Below are 15,018 nucleotides of genomic sequence, written 5' to 3' on the forward strand. Positions count from 1 at the left end.
ATCTGGAAGATTCTCTGGCAGTGAATGGCTTCTGAATGTCAGATTCACTGCTTTATAAATATGCCCCAAAGTGTTTATTTATATCCACTGATACATATATTTTGCTGTAGAACTCGATATTGGTAGAAAGTTGACAAGAACTGTGCCTGAAAGCGGCACCAAAAAATGATTTCCATCGGGATACATGTTTGCAAGTCTGCTGTTCAATCTAGCTTTTACAGACTCTAGTAGCTCTAATTCAATAAAGATTTTTTATTATTAGGTGCACATTCATAAGTCCACCAACACAGCAACCAGAATTTACTGTTGATGATGGAACATTGCAAGATGGATTCTCATTGGTCACATTAATAGGGGTCTGCATTTGCATTTAAAGGAGGCACAGGAAATGGGCACACTGAGGTAGTGAGGTAAAAACAAAAATTCAGTAAGACTGGTTTAGCCGTTGTTCACATGTCTGTGATCCCACATTGCATGAGATTGCATGTTGCAATGTTAGGTGCACTCCAGTGCCGTTATTTCTTAATGGCACCTCAATGCACCTAGCCATTGCATGTGCTTTGCATTGCACTAAATCGTATAGTATTCTTTTACCATGCATTGTGGACCAATGTGACTTTAAAAATAGGTGCATGTACTTCTTTGGGTGTGATTTAGCTGTAAAAGACAGGCCATTCAGCACAGCGTGCAGCACACCAATGAGGTCACATCGTAGGTGTGTGAACGAGGGGCTTAGTATGCACATTTATAAGTTTACCTACAACTGATAAACAGAGTACGTAGAACTACTCACATGTTTCATATGGAACACAGCATGATAATTTCAGATGTGGGCTACTAGGTTCCAAAGATCTGACAATCCAAACTAGGCGACAACCACCTGAGGTCAATATGGTTGAAGGCAGCCAAAGCATTTCAGGTGTGAGCCCCTTTCCTCAGAGCTAGTATTGACTTAAACCATGGTAAGTATACATAGAAAAATAAGATTTTTGGACCCTAGTGGCCTATGGAATATGTGAGGAGTTCTATGTTTTGTGTCTGATACCTTTTTAATAAACATTACCACACCAGGAGTAGGTTCTGTTTTCTTTACATGTACTATGAGAAAATTTCCCATTTGCTTTCAAGGCGGCTGCCTCCACGACTGAATTGAGAACCAAATATTTGTGGATTGGGGATTCATGGCGGCACACATGGTGCTGAGATTCAAACTGTTTCTACTGTACCTACAATGTAAAACCGTGACCATGTGTTAAATACATTTCTTTTATTTTATTTTTCTTGTGTAATCTTTTCAAATGTATATTTTTATTCCAGTCACATTTGGCAAACCTTATTCATGCTAATGGTTTATTATGAATCTAGCATATTTATTTATGCTTTTGTATAAAATAGAAAGTATATATTTAGCTGGCTTTTCTTATCACAATTTCAGAACACACTGGAGGAAACATCTTCGTTTTTTGTTGGTTTTCATATATCTTAATACATAAAATTGGCCGAATTTACACAAAGCCATAGACTTTATACATACAAATGACACTTGGTTGTCAATGTAAAAAGAGCCACTGTATAATTGTACTGTGTAGGTTATATTCACAAATGTATGGTTTTATTTAGTATGCTGTGTTGGAAATTCACTAGCATATACTGTAATTATGTCTTTTGAGCACTAGATGGTGCTGTGGTGCAATGATAATCTATGGTAGTCATTGTGTGCATACTTGTCTATGATATATATACAGGAAGTTCTATATATATGCTGTAAATGCTGTATTCTGATGTAATGTCCTTATAAGCATGTAAAGCCTAATTTGGCATTCATTGCAAAACATTGCTTATTGCACCGTTGGTGTCTTTTCTAGCAAAGAACATTTTCCATAAGGATGAATGGTAACGCATGTAAAAGAGGTGTAAAACATGTCTAAAGTGGTCCACACTACATTGCATAAAGCATCAATGTACATGAATAGGACAACTACATACACATACAACCATTTCAGTCATTCAAACATGTAGCCCTGGTGCATGACAGTATATACTTCATAACAAGCTAAGCATAATGATTTTTTGTAGATTCTCGCAGCTCTCAATCAAAAATTGACAATATTTTTCTTGTGTATTGCTGCAGATGTTTGACAGAAAAAGGAGATGTGGCATTTGTGAAACACACAACCGTTTTTGAGAATTCCGATGGTATTTATCTCTGTCTGTATTTCTTATCTTTTACAAATTACAAAGCGATTGAAGGAAACTTGTCAGATGTCATATCGGTGGTATGTCTGGAAAATGAGGATCAATGTCTGCTGCTGGGATGCTTCATTTATGTCAATTTGCCATCCTATGAGCTGGCAAATGTAATTTCCACCGATCACGGTTGCATTAATTATTCAATTAAACTGCTTCTTTCAGCACATCTGATTCAATAGTATTAGGCAATAATAGCCATAATGCAATTACACCAAAAATACAAATAAAGATGATAAAATAACAAGGAAAATAAGCTTAACCCTATAAGTACCCTTTCGCTGCCAAAGCTTTTTTCGTTTTTTGCACACGTTATAATCCACATTTTAGGACTGAAAATTACTTCAGACCCCCAAACATGATATATTTTCTGAAAGCCAGTTGCAAATTTTTTATGTTGCACGATATTAGCGCAACTTTTTATCAAACCTAAACATTTAGTGAAAAATGCAGTTAAATGCAGTTAAATTTAGTGCCCGAAAACACAATATAATAACCATCATAAAAGATGAGGTTACAACGAGTAAATAGATACTCAACATGCTAAGGTTAAAATTTGTGCGTGTCCGTCAAACGCTGACAAAATTCAGTACCCCAAAAAGTCTGTAGACAACACTTTAAAAGCCCCTACAGGTCATCAGTTTAGAGATACATGTAAATATTGTCCATAGAATTATTGCTCTCTCCGGCGTGTGTTGTGATACCCAAGATGTGTAGCGTGATCGTCGTTTTCGTACTTAGGCGCACCAGACGCATGTTTATACGCGTGAGTTTCAAAACTTTTAAAAATAATTTTTACATTTATTTTATTTAATATTTTTGAAAACATTTTTTTTCCACTGTACTTTAATTGCTATCACACAGGGGGGCTTAAAAGTCTGCTATGTTATAGCATATTGGTGGTGACACTAGGGGTCCAAAAGACCCCTAGTGTCACCTTTCCACTTTAAATAGGCTATTGAAGTGCAGTTGCACTTCAATAGTGTATTGCACAGCTTCAGGAGCCCAGCAATGAGGGCTATGGGAATGGAAGTGATGTAATGTGCATCTGCATAGAGCAGGGGGGAGATTGGGGAACGGAAGTTCGCCGCTCTCCTCCCCACCTTCCCGCTGGCACCCGACATGCTGGTCCGGGCCCGCAGGAGGATCTGGGGAGTCTGAAAAACACGGCGGGGGGCACTTTACCAGCCTGTGGGAGTGATCTGGTGGCACCTGAGCCACCAGAATCATTCTATTGTAAAGCCGACAGCTGGCTTTACAATTGTAAACAGCAGAGTCCCCATGTTTTTGGGCACACTGCCAATGACGTATTATGTGCGTCACTGATCGCGAAGGGGTTTAAAGACTAGGTCCACCCAGGACAGCTGTTTATAGCTAACCCAAATGTCCTGACTCCACCTCTTACAATAACCCTTATTATCTCACTTGGTTTCAGAAACAATAAACTTGTTCCACAATCAATTTTACATTAACTCCTAAGGATAGTTAAGTGAGAATGGAAGTGTCCTGAATCCTCATTCAGTCTCAGTCTAGTCATGAACTTTACAGCATGATTAAATGCGTTATTGGCCATACAAGTCCATGCCGATGTAAAGTGGGTGTGAGAGGAGCAAAGAAGGAGGAGGATGCTGCCAGCAGAAGTTTATTCAAGGGGAATATCAGTCCTAACAGATTTTTTTCCTGAAGATTTCTGCACGCACCCATAAACAGTGGCTGGATCATGTGACACTCATCTCTATGGGTACCTTAAGAGTCGAATGCTCATTGCATAGAGGCTCAGTAATGAATCTACTGCAAGCAATATTTACATTCAATGCTTTTAGATGCAATGATTTAATGCCTGTCTACAGTCTGCATTTTACTTTATTAAATACAGGCTTTAGTTCACATGGAATGCAGGCGACACATTTTATTGACTTGCATATAAAGTAGCATCACATGAGATGTGCTTTGTTTAAACTGTATGTGCAGGCATTACTCACATATATCCTCTACCCACCCCCTAGTTTTCCTCCTCCTAGCTTTTATTACTCCCTGTGATATTATCACCAGGCTTGTAAAAATGTTGCTGGGGCAGCTACAGGGAGCTCATTTCCTGTTGACACAGGCACACCCCCAGAACTTCACCTCTTGAGAGTCAAGGCAACAGCAATTTGCTGGGAAAGAAATCAATGTATGGGAAAAGGGCTAATGTGGAGAGGGAAAGAGAGGGGCAGGGGATTGGTGGTATTTTCTTATTTGGAATGTTTGTTAATGGGTAAAGAACCATAGAAGAAGATAAAAGGCAAACAGGGAGTAGTGAGTAGAATATGTTCAAAAAGTAATGAACCTACCTATTTCTTTTCATTTTATTTATTATTTGAGCTACTGGGTACTCAATTCCTATTGACATGGGAACACCCCCAGAACGTCACCTCCGAAGAGCCCTTTGCCTAAACAGATTGTGTGGGCAGGTTCTTGAGAGTCAATGTTTTGCTGAGGAAAAAAAATCAATGGGCGGGCAAAGCTGGTTGGGATTTCAGGGCAGCAGAAGCACCATGTTGTCAGACTAAACAGGACGTTAGGAGCACACATAATTGCTGGCAGTTTGTAATGGATAAAATATGGGAAATTGTTTTACAGAGATATACTAAACATGTTTTTTTGTTGCCTTGACATATACTTTAACAATAGAGGTGGGTGTAGACTATGGCAGACATACACATCCATCTAACAGCATCAAGACAGAGCAGGGTAAAGCATCTGTAAAATGTATATCTGTAAGTTTGTGGGCAGTAGGCCAAATGAGATAATGGCCATGGTGCTAGGTGGAATCAATATGTTTGGAAAGGAGATCTCCTTCGTCAATAATAGCTGCTTTATTAAATTGATATATATTAAATTGATATATATATTTTACATTACATTAAATATCCAGATGAAAGCCAGCAATGTAAAAGGAGGTATTAGCCCACTTTTTTACAACTGTATTCTGTTTGCTGAACTTGTTTGTTGAGGTATAAATGATTGATATTGCATGGATAATCTGAAAATGATACAGACTAACTGCAATCTAATATACTTTCAGTAAGCTATAAGAACAGAGGTGCAATAAATACTATGGTGGGGAAATAGTCTAAGCAAATACTGTGCCTAAGCACATTGTGACGAGTACAGATTTACTAGAAACAGAATGAACTGTTATTCCCCTAGCACAGGAAGCTGTACTGTATAGTTACACCTAATCAGAATAAAGATAGATAAAGTACCTTGCAAAGATGGCTTATTCCCGTGTGCTTAAGGCAGTAAATGTTTAAAAGTAAAGGTCCTTTTTTAAGAACAGATACCATAGAGTGCCGAGAGAGATTGATCAACCTTTGGAATGGTTTACCACATGAACCAATAAATGGCAAAATCAGTAATGACATGAAAAAAAAAGCTAAAGAAATTGTTTGCATTCCAATTAGTGGAATTTATAAAAGTTACATTCACTAAAGTTAATATGACAATATTTGAATGTGACTGCCATTGCTGGGTCAGAAAGAATGTTTGTCTCTTCTGGTGTGACAAATTGGTAACAGATGCTCAAGGGGTTTCCCTTTGTGCTCTTTAGGACCCAAACTGCAGGAATTTATGAGAAGCAGAACCTGATGGACATAAATAGTTTCCAGCCCTATCAATTATGTTACTAATATACGTTGTATGTCAATATGAATTTAAATTCTCTTCCAGTGTTAAGAGTAATATAAAATTATGATGCATGGCATGATTGATTTTATTTATTTTTAGGAAAAAATCAAGATGACTGGGCAAAGAATTTAAAATCTAGTGATTTCCAGTTGCTATGTCCTAATGGTGCCAGGGCAGAGGTGACTCAGTATGAAGACTGTAACTGGGCACATGTCCCTGCTCAAGCAGTTATGGTTCATCCAGATACTAATAGACATGCATTGTTTGGCTTGTTGGATAAAGCTCAGGTATGTTCTTCATTATAACTTTGGACAGGAATTAATTTTAGATGGAGATCATCTAGTTACTAATTAATGGCCAGGCACACAGACACAAGTGAAAGTCATTTACAAAACCTCCCTTGTGTTGATTAGCATGGTAAATATAAAGTGAGAACAGATGATGTTGCAGTCCTGTTCAGATGTACTGCTGTACAAATTCCCCCATGGCACACCAATAAAGTTTAGTGTCTATGTAAGCATATTCATATGGTATGATGCTATGTCCATTATATTCCCTCTCTAAAAATCGTTGCCTCCATACCATCAGTAAGTTCCTTTTCACATTTCCTCTTTTTGTTTCTGTATTAGGAAAGTACTACTTTGTGTCTCTTTTTATGCCTAAAACCATGCATAATGTTAGAATACAACTTGACGTATGGTTCAGAATACATATATTCATTTTAAACCCTTGTTTTTAGATGTGTGTTATCCCTGCAATAAAATATTTGTGAAATAATACTCAAACCGTGTAATATCAAATGCCAAAACAGTCCATCCAAGGCCTGGGTGTGGCAACACTGTAAAGGGAAACCGTGTACATGTTATATATATATATATGTGTGTTTTGTTTCCCTCTGTTGAGATTATTTTTACTTATGACCATTTTCTATTACAATACTCATTTTTAATAAATGGACAACAAAATATCAATACAGGTATATACCTTGGGCCCACCAGGAAAGTCTCACCAACAGATGTGGCAGAAATTAAGTCTAGATTACAGACTGCAGGTTCACATTCTGTAGATTAATATTCCCCAGTATGGTGCCCCTGTGCTAAAAACCTTAAAGAAGGGCATAATTATTCTTATCCCTTGCACTGGGGCTACCCGACACTACAAAGGTTAAATGCTTCTTTTTGTCTGGGGACAAAAATAAAAAAGCTATACTCACCTGAACCTTGAAACTGGCTCTCTGTTAGTCCGGTCCCTGTCGCCTGTCTTCTCCTCTGCGCCAGTGATGGAATGTCACTCGACATCCTCACATCCAATACACTGTATAGGATGTGATGACTCACAGGACCTTAAAGGGAGAGAGGCTGCAAGGATCAGGTGAGTATAACTTTTGTATTTTAGTGTGTAGCCCCACTGCAAGAGTTAGGAATAATTTATTTATTATAGGTATTTATATAGCTCCGACAATTTACGCAGCACCTTACATTGACATTCAAGGTGCACATTCACATCAGTCCCTGCCCTCAAGGAGCTTATAATCTAAGGGCCCTATCTCACATGCATATATATGAGGGCCAATTTAGACATGAGCTAATTAAGTCTTTGGAGTTGGGAGGAAACCGGAGTACCTGGAGGAAACTCACGCAAGCACAGGGAGAACATGCAAACTCTTATTGCAGATGGTGACCTGGCCAGGACCACAAACCAGAGACCCCCAGTACTGCAGGGCAGAAGTGCTAACCACTACGTCACTGTGCTGCTCAGAGATCTTCTTTAAGTTGTGTTTTATTATATAAATAGAAGCGTGCACTGCTGACCGCTGCTGCTCTACACAATACTATACAGTGAGTTAACAAATTAATTGGTTTAAAACTGGTAATTGTAAAATAACTAAAAAGGCATTTAAATTATTTTTGTCTATTTGTGAGCTTATAAATAATAAACATGAGCAGGGTATATTCTAAAACAATGTATCAAAAAAACAACATGAATACTATTTAGTAATTGAGTTAGTTATACATTAAGCAACACATAGCGATCCTACTAAATTTGGTCTAAGCATCGAGTTTCCATTGCTTCTTCGACATGAACTCAAATAAAGTGGGCCCATTGTAGTAATAAACAGTAATAATCTGAGAAAGGAATAGGAAAGATAGTTATTTTACTCGATTCTTCCCATAATGATTGAGCACCATTTGGAAAATGTAAGTATTCACCACTGGGCTAATGCAAAAATCTGAATAGTCATTGTCAAAATATATTGCAGGCTTACGTAGCAAAACGTTGTTATAACTCCCTAGTTTAAGTTGGAGTGTTCAGCTGGAGGTGTTACTGGCTTGTAAACTCAATCATTTCATGTTGATAATAGTTTGAGAATGCACAAGCCTCAAATAACACAGCCCATTAATCCTGTATGTATTTCACCCCAATCACACCGCTCACTTGAAAGTGAATGAAAATAAAATACGAGAACAAATAAACCAAACATAAACACACAGTGTGTAAGAAAAGATTCCTTGAATATATCAAACAACAAATTTCATTTATCTTATATTTATTTATATTCAGGGACTCTTTTTGTTACACCGTGCAATTTGTTTGTTACTATACAAACAGAATAGGATATTACAATGTTGGGTGTGAGGGAGATGCCTGTGGCAAATCAAGATCATCCAAAATGGTTTACAACCTTCACACCTCAAAACAACAAGAATTGTTATTCTTATTATTTCGAGGAATTGTTATTCTATGTGTAAGGTAATTGAATACCTTACACATTTTTTCTTGATACGATAACATTATTTCCAGAGATACAAATGCTCATTTTAATTTTGTGCATTGCTGTGGAGGCTGTGTACATTTCTGGTCCATTGCAACCCATTACAATCAGAAATGAAAATCTGTATGCACACAGCCAGTGGTGTAGCTATAAACAATTAAGCAGGGCTCGATTTATAAAACTTGTTCTTCTTTTAATGTGTTGTCTATTATTTATAGTCTCTCTTTTTACTCTGCAGGAATATTATGGGAGGGACAGTAGCTCTGAATTTAAAATGTTTGATTCTTCATATTATAATCAAAAAGATTTGATCTTCAAGGACTCTACAGATAAAATTGTTCCAGTCCAAGAAAAGAAAACATATGATGAGTGGCTAGGTAGAAATTATATTGAATCTGTAGAGGGTCTTCAGTGTTCATCCAGTAATGGTAAGAAATGCCAATGTATGTAATTCCTCTGTTCATATACAGCATTATCTAGGAGGCATATCGGACGATACCATACAATTACTTACAGCTAGAATATACAGTGATTTTCCATTGGTTCTATAATGGCTTGATTAAAGGGCATATTTATAAAATAGTTAAGTTAACATTCACCAAACATTCACAGGTGGTTAATCATACCCTGTAATTTAAAGCACATGAACCAGGAAGATTCACCACATTTGGTGAATGCGACATTCACTGTCCCATAGTGTTAACATATCACAGAAATGCAATATGTAAAAATTAGGTGATGTCATGGGGGGAATTTATCAAAACTGGAGCAGAGAGAATCTGGAGCAGTTGCCCATGGCAACCAATCAGCCTCTCTCTACAGTTTTCTCAGGTGAGATTTGAAAATGAGAGAGAGATGCTGATTGGCTGGAGTGCAAATCTGCTCCAGTTTTTGTCTGCTCCACTTTTGATAAATTCCCCCGTGAGTCAATTTTAGGTATCAGTAGTGGTTCCAGTAGTTCGTAAGTAATCCAGAGTTTACCTTAAGTCGCCTGAACCAAATGCACGCATACTTAAGAAGTCTGTGCAAATTGTCACATACCTTGTAGAACTCCTCGGTATCTGAGAGAGTGCTAGCATGCAAATAGTGACATAAGTTCCTTATTACTGTGCTTGATCCTGAGTCTACCTTTTAATTATACCAAATCACTTTAAAATGAAAATTCTAAAAATGAAACTAATTTTGTTTTATCTTTTTTCCAACAGCGTTAACTACATTGAACATTGCCTTACTGCTAATTAGCACTATCCTACTGATTTCGTTTTCTGCATAACTACCAACTGCTAAGTCATCAAGATGTCCTTGGAAAAGTGATGTAAACATGTAAAAGTTTTGTTTCTTTTCACTGAAGACTAGAAAGCCTCTACGTAATGAATGTACCTTCAGTGTTTATTCAGTGCCTGAGGACTTGCAAACTCCTTGACCTTACTCCAGTGTCAATAGCCCATGATCTCAGTGTTCCTCTGTCTTTTAAAGAAGAACAAGTCAGAACTCCCTATTTATTTTCAGAATTGTATATACACATTTTGCAGAAGGAAGATATACGTTTACATATATTACATATTTCTTTATTGTTTTCTAAATATCTAAGTATTTTGGATATAAATAATGTGTAGACAAGCCTAACCCATCTGCTGTTCACTTTAAACCTTCAAAGATTAGGCAAATGTTTAACCAATATGGGGTTAGAATGTCATGCACATTGTAAAATGGTGGGCTGTAATTTGTTCACACCAAATTCTCTGATCTATATATTATTGGGATTATGGACTGATTCATAGGCCCAGCACTGAACATGGAAACGTCTTCAAGTGTATGTTATGGCAGGAAAAAAAAATGCAGCACAACTCTGCCATACATGCACATCCCCCCTTGTCTTATCTTTTTAGAGACAGTGCATGTACAGAAAAACACCTGTTGGTCTGCCAAACATGCACTTGGCTTCTGTGGACTGGTGCTGCATGTCTTTTTCTAGATCGAAATGGCAAGGAATAGTGTCAGCCCTGGCCAGCTTTCTGTTGTTAAACTACTGAATCCCTCCCATTCTTTTCATCTCCACAACATAGAGATTCATTGTTCTGTAATCCAAGATAAGAACTGGGATTACTCCTTGACACAAGAAGTGTACATAGGACAGGTCTTAATCTCGGATGCAATCAACAGGTATATTTTTGCACTTATTGCTAGATATAACAAAAACACTCTCAATGGTTATTAGCAAATCAAAAGAAGGCAAATACGAGAAGCTCCTTTTCAGGGTTTACATACACTTCACCTATCACTCCATCTTCCTCATAGGTATCATCTGAAAGGAAATTAAGAAAACCTTTTTTTTTTATTGTCCACACACTGGATACTCCATCTACTGGACCTCACTGCTGGCTGCCAGATTTACTGTATATTAAATATGCCAACAATTAGGGACACAGATCAATTAAAAAGGTTGCACCCTGCAGAGCCACATATTGGCTTTTTCTGAATGGATTGCTCATTCATCACATTCATCTTGGGATCATTTAGAACCACTTCTGGTATTTTTGTCCTATGCATTCTGAAACTACAGTTTTCTTTGCAATTACCCAGCAGTATTTTAGAATATATAAGCAACTTTCATTATTGGTTCACTTTGCTTATCAGTTATACTTATGATTCGTATTATTATATGTATAGTTCTAATACTGTCCTGTTAATTGTTAGACAAGAAAATTGTCAAAATAATCCACGGTACAACATTTGACCATGGGTTTAAGAAATGTATGAACACATCTATATTTCACCTTTCCTAAGATTGTAATACAAAAATGAGCAATAAATGATGATGGTAAAGTAGTTTGGCTTTGTTGATTTTACTTTGTAGAATGCTTTCCAACTGCTGTATACAATATTCAGTATCTAGAAACAAAATGAGGCAATTCATGCTTACAATCAGTGCCAGGACATGGTCCTTTGGCAACCAACACCCACTGAGCTGATATGGATCACGCTTGCACATTCTGTGTTTGATTAAAAGCAATATGTTGGATTAATGTCTTTCATAATAATATAACGGCAAAGAAGTCCAACACTATTCCTTCCCTTTAGTTTATTCCCTGAACTAAAGCTGGCCATACATTATGCAAATGTTGACTGGTTCTTCAGCCAAAATTCGCACAGTGGGTGCGGCACCCTTCTGGACAGCATCCCTTCATCAGATGATCGAAGGAGCCGGTCTGAAAATATTCAAACAAAGCCGGCTGCCAATGAGCCTGCGGATTAAGCTACAAAAAAAACAGTGTATGGCCAGCTTTACACTTTCCTTCAAGAAATGTTTTGCTCACATATTGCAGACTGAAAAGGCCCACCCCCAACCACCGCATCCTCTTTGCTCTTTTTGGACCTTGACTAATGCCAATCTTTTCAAACAAGCACACCTGAGTGGACTCTAAGACCTCACTCCTTAACTATAAATGCTGCACTGTGATGAGACAATGGGGCATGCGGCATCATTTGGCAAGATTCCTGTCACCATTTACTTCCCACTGAGGAAACAGCGGTATGATACTGTACTGTACTCTTAAGACTAAAGATGCAGCTTCACGGTAGAGTTTGGATTAGTGAAGTCAAACTGTTGCAGTCATACTTCCAGGGATAATGTTTACACAATACTTATTCTTCGGGTGGTCATAAGGGGTAGCTGTCCTCGCAGCCAAACATGCATGAATACAAAAGAGAATGGGAACATCAGCAAATAGTTCCAGGATTTAGGGTCTAGGCCAGTGATGGCGAACCTTTTTGAACCCGAGTGCCCAAACTGCGACGCAAAATCAATTTATTTACCTCAAAGTGCCAGCGCTGAAAATAAGTTTAGTACTGTATTGCAGTTCGGGCGCTCGGGTTTAAGAAATGTTCAACATCACTGCCCTAGGCCCCATTCACACCAAGCGACATACCTTACAAGCAGGGCCAGGATAGCGCAACTGTTTGGGGCGATGTTCCAGCGACGATCGCACGACCTTCACTGTCGGGCTGCATTCAAAAATAGAAACTTTGCGCGACATCCGCGGGAAAAAGGGTCCTGCTGAAGCGACGGGCGACATGGAGCTGTACAGTCAGTTGATTTAGATGGTTAAGTAAGTACCCTTATATTTAATTCCCTCCCTAGCTGTATTGTCATCCACTGTAGTTCTGGTGTATGCAGAATATAAGACTCACAGTCCAGGAGAGGTATCCGCTCTGGCAATTGCTAAGTTCAGTACTGAGCTAAATCTATATATCAATGATCTAAGTGTAGGTTGGGATTCAATAGACAATTTTAAGCCTCTGGGTTCAAATTAAACTTTAATGTAAAGCTGGAAAAGAATGCAAGAGAGTCTTATAATGGATACCTTCCTCAGAGATTATTATTCCGCAGGGCCATAAAGTAAAGGAAGAATCCCTAAGGGAACCAAGTTTGATGGGAACTTGCCCATCAGAGAGTGGTTTCTGAGTTATTGATCTCATTACCTTCAGGAGAAAGTGTCTTCTAGAGATACTCATTCTTTTGGCTTTACTATTACATTTTCTCATCTTAACACACACTGACAGTTGTAGCAGAAAAAGTAAGTACTGATATGGAAATCAATATAACAATAGGCCATAGCAGAATATTTAGAAGGGCAGTACCTTTAGGACTAAACTCAAATACATTTTCCCACCAGGAAACTTAGACATCCTCTCCATGGATCCCAATACTTGGGATTAGCAATCGGGTTGTCTAACCCTGGAATAATATTTTTAAAACTAAACCATGTCAATTAGGCAAATGGCCAACAATCCTCAATAATTGCATTTATAAAATGGTCACGCAAAAAGGTTCATATTGACTTGGGGGACTAATAAACCATGTCAATCAAAGATAGTGACTCTCAACAATATGGACACGTGTTCCCCTCATAACTTGCAAAATTAAGACCTGTTTGGACATTCCTTTTTGTGAATGTTTATACTTAATATTGCTTGTGTACTTGGCAGTAAGAATTGTATCTGTTTTTCGTACAACACGTAAGTGTAGTGAGCTGAACTACAATTTAAACCTGACACAATCTTTTCTTTTAGCAAATAACTTAATGGGTGTGTGTCTTTAGCGTATGTACGACATTTTGAAATTTTTTTTTTCAAAGTATGGAAATGATGAAACATCTATCTCTTAAGGATCATTGGATACGTTCAAGCAGAACATAATTATATCTCTTACATTGTCTCTCTTCCCTTTAATTGAGAATAATGTAAACAATATGCTGTACTTTGTTGTGTACCTCTCTTCTATGGAATCCTCAGGATACACTTTATTTTTATGAACTTTTACCAAAAATGTTTTTGTCATATTCATAAGGTTTATGCTAATAGGTAAACAACAGATATTAAAGGAGAACTATGAGGTGAGTGCTTTTCACTCACCTCATAGTTCTAGCCGACCTGTGACAATGAGACTGTCACAGGTCGGCTGAGTAGATCGGGAAGTGAGCGAACACATACCGGCGTTCGCTCACTTCTCGATCCTGTCACGACCCTCTGCCCTGCCATGTGTAACGGCCGCAGGGGATCCGGATAACGGCGTCTGGGTTCCACCCTGGAACGCGGCGCCGGAAGGAGACTCCAGGCCGGTCACGGCCCTCTGCCGCGGCGCCGGTCACGGCCCTCTGCCGTGTGTAACGGCCGCAGGGGGATCCGGATGACAGCATCTGCGCTCCACCCTGGTCAGCTGAGCGCTATTTAAACGCAGTTGGGAGACTGACACGGCGTTCCACAATTGCGGATTAGCGCCCTGCAGCCTCCCGACGACTCTACCTACAAGTGCCTCGCCCGGACAGCCTACACAGCGGTATACTGAACCGCCTGGGACCTGCTCTCCAACGCCAGGACTCCTCCATCAGCGACACCTGCCTAACCAGGAACCAAACAGCAGGGATCCGAATCTTCACTGCCAGCAGCCCTCCTGATCCGGGACCTGTCCTCCTAACCGCAAGTACCCTACTGAGGGATTACGCAATATACCATACTACCATCCTAATTGACTTTTTGCAAACCAGTGACTGCTTGCATACTAGTTGCTATTAGTAGCGCGTGTTATATTTGCAGGAGCAATATATATTATATCAATTGCTATACCTTCATTAACATTACGTTCTATAGTTTGGGGCCTATGAATTAATAGTCCACCCTTAACCAATACCAAGAGAAACATACTGCAGATGATGCTGAAACCCCTAACTCTCCATCCAGTCTGAGAGTGAAGCCAGGGGTTAAGCCTGAGTAGCCGTTTCTCCTCCTTGTATCGCTGGTTAAGTGCTATACTGTCCTACCGCAGCTGA

The 15,018-nt window shown here is 38.7% G+C and overlaps 1 protein-coding gene across 2 annotated transcripts in view; it reads left to right on the forward strand.

Annotated features, from left to right (window-relative positions):
* MELTF (melanotransferrin) overlaps window positions 1–10,391 on the forward strand; it is a 45,410-nt gene extending 35,019 nt beyond the window's left edge. Inside the window, exons 13-16 of one of the 2 annotated variants that reach the window (XM_018567656.1) lie at window positions 2,132–2,196; window positions 6,016–6,203; window positions 8,928–9,117; window positions 9,892–10,391. In XM_018567656.1, the coding sequence (XP_018423158.1) occupies window positions 2,132–2,196; window positions 6,016–6,203; window positions 8,928–9,117; window positions 9,892–9,962 (514 nt within the window). In that variant the 3' untranslated portion in view covers window positions 9,963–10,391. The remainder of the gene's footprint in view (window positions 1–2,131; window positions 2,197–6,015; window positions 6,204–8,927; window positions 9,118–9,891) is intronic. The other variant, XM_018567664.1, reaches the window with a different exon arrangement.
* Window positions 10,392–15,018: the final 4,627 nt, after the last annotated feature.

The sequence above is a fragment of the Nanorana parkeri genome, unplaced genomic scaffold, assembly GCF_000935625.1.
Source record: "Nanorana parkeri isolate BGI_ZX_2015 unplaced genomic scaffold, ASM93562v1 scaffold29, whole genome shotgun sequence".
In the NCBI taxonomy this organism is placed as follows: domain Eukaryota; kingdom Metazoa; phylum Chordata; class Amphibia; order Anura; family Dicroglossidae; genus Nanorana; species Nanorana parkeri.